The sequence below is a fragment of the Spodoptera frugiperda genome, chromosome 27, assembly GCF_023101765.2.
Source record: "Spodoptera frugiperda isolate SF20-4 chromosome 27, AGI-APGP_CSIRO_Sfru_2.0, whole genome shotgun sequence".
In the NCBI taxonomy this organism is placed as follows: Eukaryota; Metazoa; Arthropoda; class Insecta; order Lepidoptera; family Noctuidae; genus Spodoptera; species Spodoptera frugiperda.
The window spans coordinates 12,954,195-12,967,885 of NC_064238.1; the positions used below are offsets into that span (position 1 = coordinate 12,954,195).

At 35.2% G+C, this 13,691-nt stretch overlaps 1 protein-coding gene across 1 annotated transcript in view; it reads right to left on the reverse strand.

Annotated features, from left to right (window-relative positions):
• Positions 1 to 13,691, reverse strand: part of LOC118263691 (protein O-mannosyl-transferase TMTC1) — a 117,893-nt gene that overhangs the window by 13,982 nt on the left and 90,220 nt on the right. Inside the window, exons 3-4 of the mRNA XM_050705568.1 lie at positions 1,870 to 2,047; positions 587 to 660 (exon numbers count right to left, since the gene is read on the reverse strand). Coding sequence (XP_050561525.1) covers positions 587 to 660; positions 1,870 to 2,047 — 252 coding nt within the window. The remainder of the gene's footprint in view (positions 1 to 586; positions 661 to 1,869; positions 2,048 to 13,691) is intronic.

The following is a 13,691-nucleotide window of genomic DNA, read 5'->3' on the forward strand; positions in this document are numbered from 1 at the left end:
ATGGGATTAAGCGAATGGTACTCGTTTTCTAAAAAAACTTAAGAGGCTTTGCTTGTCACAAAATATACGAAACGTTCAATTGAAATACATACGAAAAGTATTTGCGAAATAAATCGTCTACAGAAAGAATATTCGAGAATCTGTGTGCTTAATGTGAATACTCTTTTTATTTTTATTACAATTTTAATGTGGCAAAAATGGAATGGTAATGCATATTTAATGGTTTAAATTGCATTGTAAATAAAATAAAATTAAATGGAACAAAGTAACTTTGAATAAGAGTTTTTATTCATAATCTACTTTGCGTTATATGTTCGTAAGAATAGAGTTCCCTTTGTGAATAAACGATGTTTAATGCACATTGAAAGTATAAAGAGGGAAGAGGTCTAAGAATTCCTTACTGCCTTACAATTTATGAATTAGATGCTAAAAACCACTACATTGATGGCCGTTTTCACCACCTCTATGGGTGCATTTCCACCAGAGATGTGCTATGCTACGTTGCTGTGGATGCGTTTGGCTGGTCTGGTCATGTGTATTTCAGGAGAAAGTCAGTAAAAGATTAAGAAACTGAGTATTTACTCACCTGTGATAAACGAGAAGTGACGATAGAAAAAATATACAAGCTAATACATCGGCTCTGCCTACTACTCCAGCTACCTGCCGACAATATAAACATATTTTAACTATACACATAAATAAGACAATAGTTATCATAAACATAATTATACAACTTGTATTTATATTCACACAATTAGGTATATGTATAACTAGTTGCCCGCAACGTCGACCGCTTTGAAAAATGACTTCCGACAGAATTTGAGATTTAATTTTTCTAAAATAAAGTAGCCTAATTTATTCATTAGTACATCAACAATAAAATTCTGGTCAAAATCAGTCCAGCCATTTCAGAGAGTAACTAGAATAAACAGACAAATAAACAAAACTTGTAAAAATGTGAATTGGGTGTATATATTTTCATATGCATGTAGTAAAAAATGGTTATTTCAATGTGACAAACAGACACTAAAATTTTATTTATTAGTCTAGATGTAGGTAAATCATTCCGTGAACCATCAGACAATCAACAGGTTACTGCAGATGTCTGTATGATAATTACATGTGTCATAGCTTAGATAAAACGAATCAAAGTTTACGAATGAGACGAGCAAATACGCCATTTCTAGGTATAAAACATTTATTTTCTTAACGAACGTAAGACTGAAATTGAAATTAAAACTGGTCATCTACGACTATCCTTTTCAAACAACTCTATTTTAGAAAATTACAACTAAAAATAAATACTATTGAAATCAATTAGATTGTTTGGAGTATAATAAAAATAGTTGTCTATCCCGACCCGATTGTAAGAGATATAAATAAGTCCCCGTACTATCCCTATATAACCTTGTTTTATTTTCTTTTTTCAGCATTGACATTTACCTTTTACTAAAGATCCAAGTCGTTGACCTTTGTAATTTTCATGAAACTGCTAAATTTGTTTATGACCGGATTTAGAAGTTAATTATAGGTAGCTCGACGTTGTTAGCCGTTTTTTTTTCATTGTGTAGACTTCTAATAAGAATGGACGTCTTGGCAACTTTTTATATCAAGGTAGCTGGTTTTATTATCATTTTCTTAGAAGAGTCTTTAGAAAAAAGCATAAGAAGATGTGCCTCCAACAATACTCTGCTTATGTATTTACAATACTTCTTTCATTGACAGTGTCTCATTATAAATAGGTTAATACCAACTAATACCTAAATATAACAAAATACGCAATTACGTTATTGTATATAAGATCTGTCTTTGTTTTGTATACAGCTTAATATACAGTTACTTAAATAAGAAAATAAAATATGTACTCACCGCCTCAGTATGTACAGGATGCACTGCAAACAACAGTGCAGCGAGTGCAGCGAATGGACGCTGCAGTCGCGCGATAGTGACGCAAGCTCGCGCAACTAACGCGCAACACGCAGCGTGTAGTGCAACGTTGCATGCGTGCCACCACCACGGCCTCAGTCCTGCTAGGGCGTGGTTTAATCTGTAACAAAGGAAAAATTGATTTATTTCAAAAATCCACAAATGTATAATTAGTCCAAGGCACAAGAATTAATAATAATGAAACTTTATTGATTCGAGCTTGATTAAAAACAACCCAATAATTCATTGTCACCATTTCAGCCACAAGACGTCCACTGCTAAACATGGCTTAAGTTAGACATTTTACCATTCCCCTATACTTATTATACTCTTTTGTTTACCAACATAGTAACTCAGTATTGTAACATATGTGTCGAAATACGTACTTAATCATAACTAAATAAATAAAACAATCATTATTACAAACACAATGATATTAGTTGCCACATTTATTGACATACTCATGCTATGTGCAACAGTTGGTTCACTGCAGATGTCAGTATGATGATAACATGTGTCATAATGTAGTCAACAAATGTATATTTTGTATATCTATTTGTTAACCATGTAATACTACACTCTGACGATATTTATTTATGGTTAAGGTTTTGAAAAAGTATAGAACAAAAAGATACTTAAACTATTCTTTCTATTGACTTTTGTTTCCGAACAATTGCTTATAACTGTGTTAAACAATCATTAAATGACTACGAGCAAATATGTTAAAGAGTAAAATAAGTGCCGCCAAACACGGACTGCTAGAAGCAATCAGAATCCACTGCTTCAAACTGCGACAGCATAGTAAACGTGATAGATTTCTACGTACGTCCATACACGAACTTTTTGAACAGTTATCACTAGCAGCTTCAAGCTGTTGATTCTAACTGCAAAAACGGTCCATGTATGTGAGTCACTAGGTAACTGCTCGAGCGGTCTATGTGCTCTAAGTACCATTTCATAAAGAACATTATTATATATACTATCTATTGTAGGTACCTACAGATCAATGAGTCGTCTATTAAAACAAAACAACAATTCAGCAAAACCAACAAAATGTCCCAAATAAAACTAAAGCCAGCTATTAGAAGGAAACTTGTTTAGAATTCTATTCAATAATTAAGTGTGCAGAACCCACGGGTCTTAGTTTTATGATTAATGGCCCTTGTTTGTTTGTTCTAAAAGCCGCGGCTATTCTCAACTCGTTAATTTAACTTTAACTTTGCCTTAGTTGACGAAAGCCTGGGAATCAATTGTGGGACCTTTATAAAAGGGTGAATGAAGAACCGAACCGTTTTGATGGTGAAATGGAAAAAAAGGTTAATGATGGCGATTTAGAAAAAAGTTACAGAAGTAAATGGATTTTCTTTTTAAACAGCATTGGTACTATTGTGTTGATTTTATAAATCATCACAATATGCTAGGTAGGTGATAGCTGAATTCCATATGATTGTAATAACTATCGTGAGACATACTATATTACTCGAAAATCACAGCTTACTACACTGTAGGCTGCGCGATGACGTCGCGTCTACTTACGCTGTTTATGATGAAGAACCCCTCTGTGACTCGAAACCGTGATTTTTAGTTAAATCATATGATTGAATAATAAAACAAATTAGAAAAACAAAACCAGAAACACATTATGACAAAAAACTAACATATCTAACATCTGTTTTCAATTTTGGACATTCACGTACTTTTTCGTCAACAATACGACCAGGTTTTGTACACAAAACTCCGTAGCGAAGCCAATCAATGAAAAACATCAACTCATCCAATTTCCTACAAAAAGAAAGCAACGAGAGCTGACCAATTTTTTATATCCATCCATTTTTGGGTACAGGGATATGAAACTGATACGTCTTGGAAAAAAGCGACTCCATGTTTATCCAACTGATAGGAATGATATTTTTATTGCCATCACGATGCGATACAATCAACTTTTATTACCACGGACTATCTCGATGATCGAGTAGTTGCAAGTGCGATTACCGAGCATTGAGGTATCAGGTTCAATTCCTGGATCGTACAACGAACGCTGATTACAATTCCGGACTTTGTGCTACTACTGAAAATTTGTCAAATAGTCGAAAAAAATTTGACTGTACGGTTGGCGCGGTGGTTCGTGTGGTTTTGATTCCTAAGCAACTCTTTTTGTAATGCACAAATTGTTATTCCAGTTATGGGTGTCATGTGTAAACGCACCCACAATACAGGAGAAATCCTAGTGTGATGAAACGATTACACAAAAAAACTCATTAACACTTTGCCCAACCTACGAAATGAACCTGAGACCTCAAACATTTTTTCGAAATAGTGAAAAATAAAACTCAATAAATACTTTGCCTGGAATCAAACCTGAGACCATATCTGAGTTTCCTGAAAACTGATGTTATTTCAAAGGTACGATACGATACAATCAACTTTTACTGCCACAGATTATGGAGTAATCGTAATGTGGAACAATTACGTAACGCAACTGGTGACATAAAGATTCCTATCGCGAGCGTATATTTTGTTGATGTAAGCAATAACCGAGGAATTTTTATTGCATTTTTAGCTTCAACGTACCTGTATCTATCCAATAAAAAAATATCAAAAAAATTGTAACAGCCGAACATGGTTTTTTTTCAAGCGCATAAGTATTTATCTGAATTAGCTAGGAAATAAATACAACGTACAAATATGTAAGTTCCTAGTTAAATAGTAGTACGCGGGGGGATCGAGACGCGGAAATGCGGGCATCTGCCGCTCGCTTAGTTCTTCGCGGTAACAGTAGCGGCACGCGCGAGCGGTGCGTTATATTTTATTAATACAGTGAACGCTATAAATTCTTAGTATACCGTTAAAGCAAAATGCAATTAAAAGGCGACAGAATCTCACCATGTCACCATAAAATGAAATTTATTCGTCACCTATGGACAAGGTAAGTCCTAATGATAATTATTATGGAATTTTAGCCATTCCCGGTGCATAAGTGTGCGCGCGCCTACGTAGTTACACATTTATACACTAGATTCAATTTTAATTGCTAAAATGTATCTAGCACTTAAACTTATTCCTGGAATCGCGTAAAATATTCATAAATATTCCTTGAAAAAGTGTGGATAGTGGCAGTTAGAGTATTTTTTACATTCTAAAACCGGAGTAAAATTATCTATGTCGTCTATAAAACATAAACCATAAACCTTTACAAACAAATTTATTTCCTTGTAAACATAAACTGAAATTACTTAATTTATAAATTACAGTTACCTAATCATTTCAAACCATAAATCCTTAATTATTGACAAAGATATGACGAATTTATACATTGTTTGCAATATTACAATTCGCTCTCCTGTAATAATTTAACTTTTTCAGTTACTTACTTATACTTAGGACGTGTCGGTATATTTTGTTGATGTAAGCAATAACCGAGGAATTTTTATTGCGTCTGTGTTATTATATTGGTTTTGTGTGTTATTGTATACTTAAATGTTGAATCGATATTTAGTAAATGGTTTTTTGAGAGAGATAAATTAGATTTGGGAACACTGAAGTATGAAATGTGTTGTAATGGCATATTACATGCCATTTAGAAACTCATTGCTAATTTTACAAATAAAATATCAAAATAAATTATTGCAGGATTTTTAAGTGTGGGAGAACTATGCTTCGGCACGATTGGGCCGGCTCAACTGGAGTAAACCACTTGCACGATAACGCTTTGTCGTTGTATTTCATTATGTTGAATGAGGTTAACGGCGAGCAATTCCCGATACATAACCAATCCCGATTCCCTAACATACCTTAAGTACTGCTAACCCCCAAAACAACGGCAACGCACCTGTAACGCCTCTGAATGTCTCGGGTGTCCATGGGCGGTAGTGTGCTTACCATCAGGTGATCCGTCTGCTCGTTTATCGGACACCACAAAAAATAAATCGAATCATAGTCTGACCTACTGGTATAAACATAACTTACATTTTTATTCAAAAACTCTGAAGTCAGTTGTAGCAGGAGTTAGCAAAAACTCGTCAAGTTCTACTTCTCTATAGCTACCGTACTCATATCACTGCATTATAGTACAACGCAGTGAGTGACACATATACACATACATAATTAAGTTTCCTCCCCCACTTCCCGGAAGTGAGCTCAATACCAGTACAACGGTACGTTACTTATGCACGTCCATAATTCGCCGTAAGTAAACTACGTGGCGGAACCTTTTTCCCTACAATTTACTCTGAGACGTGCGGCCCTTATAAAATGGGGGAAATATACCTTTCTGCTATACCAACACGTCTATGGAAGATAAACGAGCTATTTTTTAGATACAGTTCACCTTTGTAGAATAGGTTTAAAAGCTTATACTTGTTTATTTTTTACCTTATATAATTTTAAGATTATAATTCAGAATACCTAATTTTGTTCTTCTCAAATAAATCATTCATATTTCCTACGAACTACGAACGTTTGACTTTTAAATATTGTTGATTTTACTCAGGTATTGTAGAAAAATGGTAATGGATTATTGTGATATTAATGTTACAAAGTCGTAAAGTGAAATGATAAAAAAATAAGTTTAAATGACTATGAAGTTTCTTGCTCTCTCTTTTTCTTAAGAAACAATTCTTTAGGACAAGCTAATAGTCACACTAGATATTACCGACTTTGATTGTTTGATTTTTGTAGTGACATTTTTATAAAGTAAGGTATTGGTCACGATTTGAAATAAGTAATAATTATGTAAATAAGCAAAACGGGTAACGTTATCATTTAAATAAGTTACAAACTTCGATCTAAAAAATCACTACAAAACCCCTAACAATTCTCCAAATCACCACAATTCAACAGCATTCAAGTTCTTGAAAGTTTAATAGACGGCAAAGGCTTGCGTGATGCTCGAGGTATTAATATTTCCTATTCGCTGACACCGAGCTAGCTCACTCTTTCATTGTGCCAAGCAATTAAGTTGGTTCGTTCAAAATTTACGAACGTTGTACTGCGTTGCGCCAAAATTACTTTAAGTCGTGTGATCTCAGTTTGTAAGTTAAAATCTTATATATGAATGTGTATGTGGATGGAAATTGGTTGAATCTCTGCTAAAATTCCTGCGTAAGAAGTTACAGAGATTTTCTGTTTCGGTTTCAGATTTGGTTTGGAGTTTAGTTATCCTATTTCTATGTATGTAAAACGTAATACGCTTATTTTTCTATTACATAGATACGGACATAGACACGTATTTTTAAAGCAAAAAACAGTGATATAATCAATCGAAATATCATCATAATAATATTTTATTATACCTAAGTATTATTTTCTTTTATTTACCGGGTCTCTATTTCGTAAGTGCCTGGCAATATTTAGCAGATTACACAGAAACAAATTTTTCGTACCCAGTCATCATCCTATTAGGAGGCATCAGGAACAAATTCAATGAAAACGTGCTGGCACGATAACGCCATAAAAACGGGCACCTACATCTAAAACACAATAAAAACAAAAAAAGAAGAGCAATATTCTAGCAATTTAAAAGCGGCTAATAGAAAGGTATCCATCCTAGGTACCAACAGGAAGGTTAGGGTAACGAAACGTGCGGGTCTGCGGACGGCGAGTAAGGGTAGCTCGCCGCCCGACCACAACCAGACCCGTGCGTACGGCGCGTCGCGTTCCGCGCGCGCCTCAAAGAGCCAGACCACCACAGATGGGGCCCAGTTGGGCTGATGCCTGATCCGGAGCTGCGGACAACGTAAAAGGTTACCGGGGCTCCGGCTCAAAGCAGGAGAAGGAACGGGGTGGTTTTTAGTCAGTAAGAGTCTGACACTCCCTCCCGCCTCACCCAAGGCGGGAGAAGTCATTGGATGATTTTCCCCCTCAAAAAAAAAAAAAAAAAAAAAAAAAGGGTAACGAAGCGACCCTTGATTGCTTTTTAATAGGTACTGCTATCATCCAGGTCCGGGACTCCGGTCCGATAGGTGGTCCTCGTTTTTTGATACGTGATCTCCAGTTTCTATTACATTTTAGCGAGCTGTATGCGTTTGGATTTATTAACAATTCAGAATTGGATATCTGGACAAACATGTGTTGTTTTCTTTCTTTATGTTTGACTCGGATATAGTGAAAAGTGATCCATGTGTAGTGAAAAGTGACTGTCATTATTTTTATACGTATTTTGGACTTGTTAGTGTATTCTTGACATTGGTTTTAGGCTAAAATTATGCTAAGTTAATTCTAACATAATTCGAGAATACTAACGACAATTACAACTGCAGAATAACAGAAAAGTACAGTATTTATTAAGATTTGCTTACGAATGGTTAAACTCATGTCTGGTGTTTTTCAGATTCACATAAACTGTTCTCAGTTCCTTCAAATAACAGTGCAATAATCCGAACAAACACGGAACACATAACCACAACTCACGCAGGCTTCGGGGGTTGCAGCCGTTTTTCTGTGACGTCACACGATGTCCCTTTTTACGTCCAATTAATTGCCTGTTCCCGTCACGTCCGTAGTTTTTATATCGTAATTTTGTTCTGTTTAATATACAGAGGCTTACTTTGGCCTTATCACACTGAGACTGAATATAATCAAAGAACTTCGAAAGTAAATTTATAATTTCATTCCACAGAAATGATTTCGGTTAGTAAACACCGCAGACAAAGCGAGGGTTCATAAACTTTGCCTAAAGTTTATTCTCCAATATTTGAAATCGTTTTACTAGCTGTGCTATTGACAGCAGTAATATCAGGGGCAAACAAACAAATAATCAATTTCGCTTACACAGCAGGCCGATGATGTAACGTTCTGATTTTAATTACATCAATTGCAAACAAAGCGAGCAATTAATTAATTACGAGTAAAAATCAAACATCACCTAATAACTGCAAATGACAATACATTAATGCCTCTTTTTCACCCAAATTCTCCAATTTTAAGTTACTCTTTAACTAATATTTGTGACATTTTGGTTTTCACCAACCTATAAGTGATACCTAACCATATAGATAAGAGGCTAATTTAGGTGCTCTTTTACGATAAGTGAATCTTATTTAAGAAATAGTTTAGGTGTGAAATTGGCCATTATTATCTTCAAAATATGTAGTGAATGCAACGTCACGCTTTTTATCCCCAAAAAGGCAGAGATGCACATTACGGCACGATATTGAATGTATTGCCATATACTGAGCATAATTCCAGACTCCATGTGACTACAAACTCCATGTTACTACTTTTCGAAAAACCGAAAAAAGTCCAATAATACTTTGCCCAATCCGAAAATCGAACCCGAGAGGGAGAGAGGACCACATATCGGTGAAATCAGATATAAATGTAATTCTACCATAACTGTTTTGGTGGACCACGCAACACCATACCATTACACATCTCTACGAGTAGTGTACAACATGTCCGCCACAAAGAGGTATAAACAAAACAGTTTAAATGCCAGTGTCATTATAAAACATTTAGCGGCACGGAATATTACAATTTCGACGGAAATGATGTGCAACTTACACATTCATGTGTAATCATGATGTTATTATTTTGTCTGTTTTTGGAGTTCGATGCTTTTGATTTACATAATAATGGGTTCACGATAAAGTATCATTATATGTGTGTATTACGAAGTAATACCAAATAGTTAAATGTACCTATATTCTCACTTTTAAGAATCATTAGAAAATTTATTAATATCGCTTACAACCATTACCTGCAAAACTGGAAGTAACAGCTCGTCGCAATTAAGACAATACAAGAATAAATTAAAACACTAACTACGAGTAAATGCCTGGTTAGTCGATTGGTCGAAAGTACGACTGCTAGGAAAGGCATGGGCAAAATATTACAGGCCTTTTTCGGTTTTTCGATTTTTTTTTATAGTAGCACGATGTCTGAAATTGTGCCCAGTATATGGCAATAGGCTATTACATGGGACTTAAAACACAAATAGTTAAAAGTGGGTGTACATTGTACAGTGGCATTACGTGCACCCCTGCCTAACCAAAAGACGTGACGATACGTTACTAACTTATTCTAGGTTTAATGTATACGGATAATCATTCTCGACCATAAAACTCAACGAATTCCCAGCAACCCTCCTCAATCGTCAATGTCTACCATTTGAACGTTCACTACGAAGATATAGCTGACAGTCGCATCCACAAGTCGGCTGAATATTGCCAACAATAAAACGCCCGGCCACTCGAACTCGGCCCTCAATACTCAATAGCGAGCCGCGATAGATTGGGACTTGACAATTATAATGGGGAAGGCGGAGAATTTTTACGAGTTTAGCAATATTTAACATTTGGAAAGGTTTCGTAACGTCTCTTTTAGCTGATGGAAGATTTTTGTTGCGAGGAATAAATTGAAAAACGTTGTTCTCCTTTTGTATGCATTGATTTTGTATTGTTGTGTTCTATTTTTGTGGGGGTTTTAGCTTAGTTTTATTAGTTTAATGAGATACGATTATAGCATACTCTATTGTATGGCTAGCGGAATGATGTTTGGGACTTGAATAGTACAGTATATTGGTTCGTGATGAAATAATTAAACACGTGGTGTCATTAAACAAAGGGTGTCATTAAACAGTAGAGATTTCTAAAAATCTAAGGAAAGAAGAACAACTAATCTAAAATATGAACTACGTGGAAGTTTACTAGACAGTGATAACTTCAACTCTTCATGGCTCACTTTTGCATAAAGCTAGAAGTTTTGTTTGTGCCCTAGGGATTCAAGATTGTCAAGACACACGTGAGTTCTTTATTTATACGACATTCATATGACAGAGGAATGTATAGTGTTAACTTTAATGTTCTAGGGATTTAAATAATATCCTTGAGTTGAACTTTAAACACTTTTGAAATAGAGAGACCGATTTACTTAGAGAGGAAGCAGGAGGTCAGCAGTTCACCAAAGTTATAGGCTGTTAATGTGTGTATGATGTTAGAATGTACAGATCTAAGACAAATGGTAATTGCAAAAAACCTGTACAGAACGACTATAACACTAATGTTATACTTTATGTATTCAAAATAGCTTTAGATACAGATAGTGTTTCAGAGTCGATGCAATCATTACCTCAAATGCATCACTAAACATAGAACGCTATAGTTCCCTTAAAAGTGAAACACCCCTTCTATAACTCAAACTGTCACATTAAGGAAGAAAAACATTATGTTTAAGTGGCATCAACGCCTCTTTCAGTTTCCCGAAAAACATATTATTGCAGAATATCTCACAGTTTCGCTTCCACCAGCGGGTAAGACAGCGGCCATGTTTACGACTACTGTAAGCCTAGACCCGTCTTATAAAGTAGCTGAAGTACGGCGTTCATGTCTTCGGACGCGAAACTGATGGGTGGGCGGGGTAGGATGATCATCGAAACTGTTTGGATATTACTTGCATGTTTGTTTGTTTGTTTCATGTACATTATGCTGTCTATTTCGTGTATAGCTTATTTGAATGTGGAGCTTTTTAATAAATTATATTATCGTTTCAGAACAACAATTTATGGATCATACAAAGAGTTGTTGCGTGACAATTAAATACTTTGTGCGGCAATCGGTCTCTCAGCCACCGCGCCAACCATGCAGTCATTCATAGATATATCGAGTTTTTTTTTTCATTAATGAGCTTGGTGTAATTCGATATTAGATCATATCCTCTACTATCCTGCAAGGTCCAGACATAAGTGCGTGATAGTAATCATTACCAGTAACTAGTAGAAAATAAGTAGTACATTAAAATTCTTATTTTCTACACTTTCTTTCTTTCATTTCCATCTAAAATCCTTAACCAATCTAGATAATCCCGTTTGTTGTTGAACACAAAGCCTGTAAGTAGAAATATCCACAACAAAGTAACTTTAAATTCCAACAGTAAGATAACAATGGAAAGTAGAATACTGTAGTATCAATAAAATCGATAAAGTCTAGAGTTTACGCACCGACCTCCGCTCGGCCGGTTGTCATCGCTGATTGCTTTTTCAATTAAATTTCTGTGCGCGATACATCGATGGTAACAAGCGATGTTAGACCAAATTGAATACTAAAACTCATCGGTTTTGAGATTCTCGTACCTATGTTTGTAAATTTATAAGATTTGATGGAAATTTAAGATGTTTTCATGTATGTGTGTGAAGTCAAATATTTTATTTACGAGTGTATTTGTATGTTGGATTAACATGTTACAATGTAACTTTGTAACAAATATGCGTATTAGAATGCGTCTGTGTACTTTTTATAGTTCAGTGTTATGAAATTTTTACTTCAACGATGCACTTCTTAGTCATAGCTTTACTCGTACATATGTAGTTGTCTTTTAATTTATTTATTAAAGGTTTACCAACAGCTTCTGTATAAAGGATATTAAGTACAGTAAATACATGTCAGTTTTGGACTTATACAGTCGCTAATTTTAGGTTAACCAACAATTTAATACTAAGTGATATCTTACCACTAACAGAATTGTCTAACACTAAATTAATTGTCTCTTAGGACCAATTATTTACCCGGAGCTGTGGACTACCTAGACTCTAGGTAACGAGTTCCGGTAACCCTCTAGGTCCTAGAGGGTTACCGGAACTCCGAGTCGAAAAGCAGAAGGAATGGGTTGGTTTTTAGTCAGTGGGAGTCTGACTCTCCCTCTTATCTCATCTCAGTCGGGAGAACACATTGGATGATTTTCCCCCCTCATAAAATATTCAACTGTTTCGTTTAGCAAAATAAAAATATTACAAATCAGCTTCAATTCTCAGATATATAAACCCATCCCATATTTTATTACCAACACAAAACATATTGCATAATTAAAGAATAATAATTTAAATAAAGTTGACGACACAGTTGTTGATATGTGCCATCAATGATTCAGCTCGCATTGTGATGCAGTATCAGTTTATTTATTTATTCAACCATACAACAACCGGTGTAGTCCATAATAAACGACGTTTGTTGATGCCACGATAATTATTGTTGTGCTGAATGTGTTAATATATTAATTGATCGGGTGTGTGTGACTTTGTTATGCGTAGGTGTGTTAGTTTATACAAACATAGAACTAAATTATTAATTTGTTTGCAAATATTTGTACATTTATTTAGAATTTCTCTAAATAATTCTAATTCTAAGTGTAGGAGAGCCATGCTTAGGCACGAATGGACCGGCTCAACCGGTGTGATACCATGGCCTCACAGAACACCGATGTGAAACAACGCATGCGTTGTATAAATGAGGTTCAGGTATTTCGGGTGTATGTGGTCGGCGGCGATTGCTTATCATGTGCTTTACTCAGGTGATCATTCTGATCGTTTATCGGCTTATTACAAAAAACTTATTCGCAAGAGTTTGAAATTCAAAAAATGCCTTTACTTGGTCCATGTGATACCCGAGACTTACTGGATACCCTAAACGGACAATATTTTTATAGATATTCAACTCTATTGCATAAATCATCAGGTTCAAAATTGGCCTGATGTTGGTACAACAGATCAATACGAAAACAAAACTACACCCCATCTCACGTCATAAAAAAATAACCTCAACAACAACAAATAACTACAATAAACTAAAGCTACAAGTTTTAATCAAAGAAACTTGTCTAGTTGTCTAGTAACAAGTATTAGTAAAACAATATTGTTTTATTCCTTCAATAAAAGGATTAAAGTCAATATAAGTCGTGGTACTACGACTACTATCTGCTTCTCAACAACTGTCACTTGTCGGACAGTTTCATTTATCAAAGACGTCGTTCCAACGGCCGGGTGAAGTTGATGACTC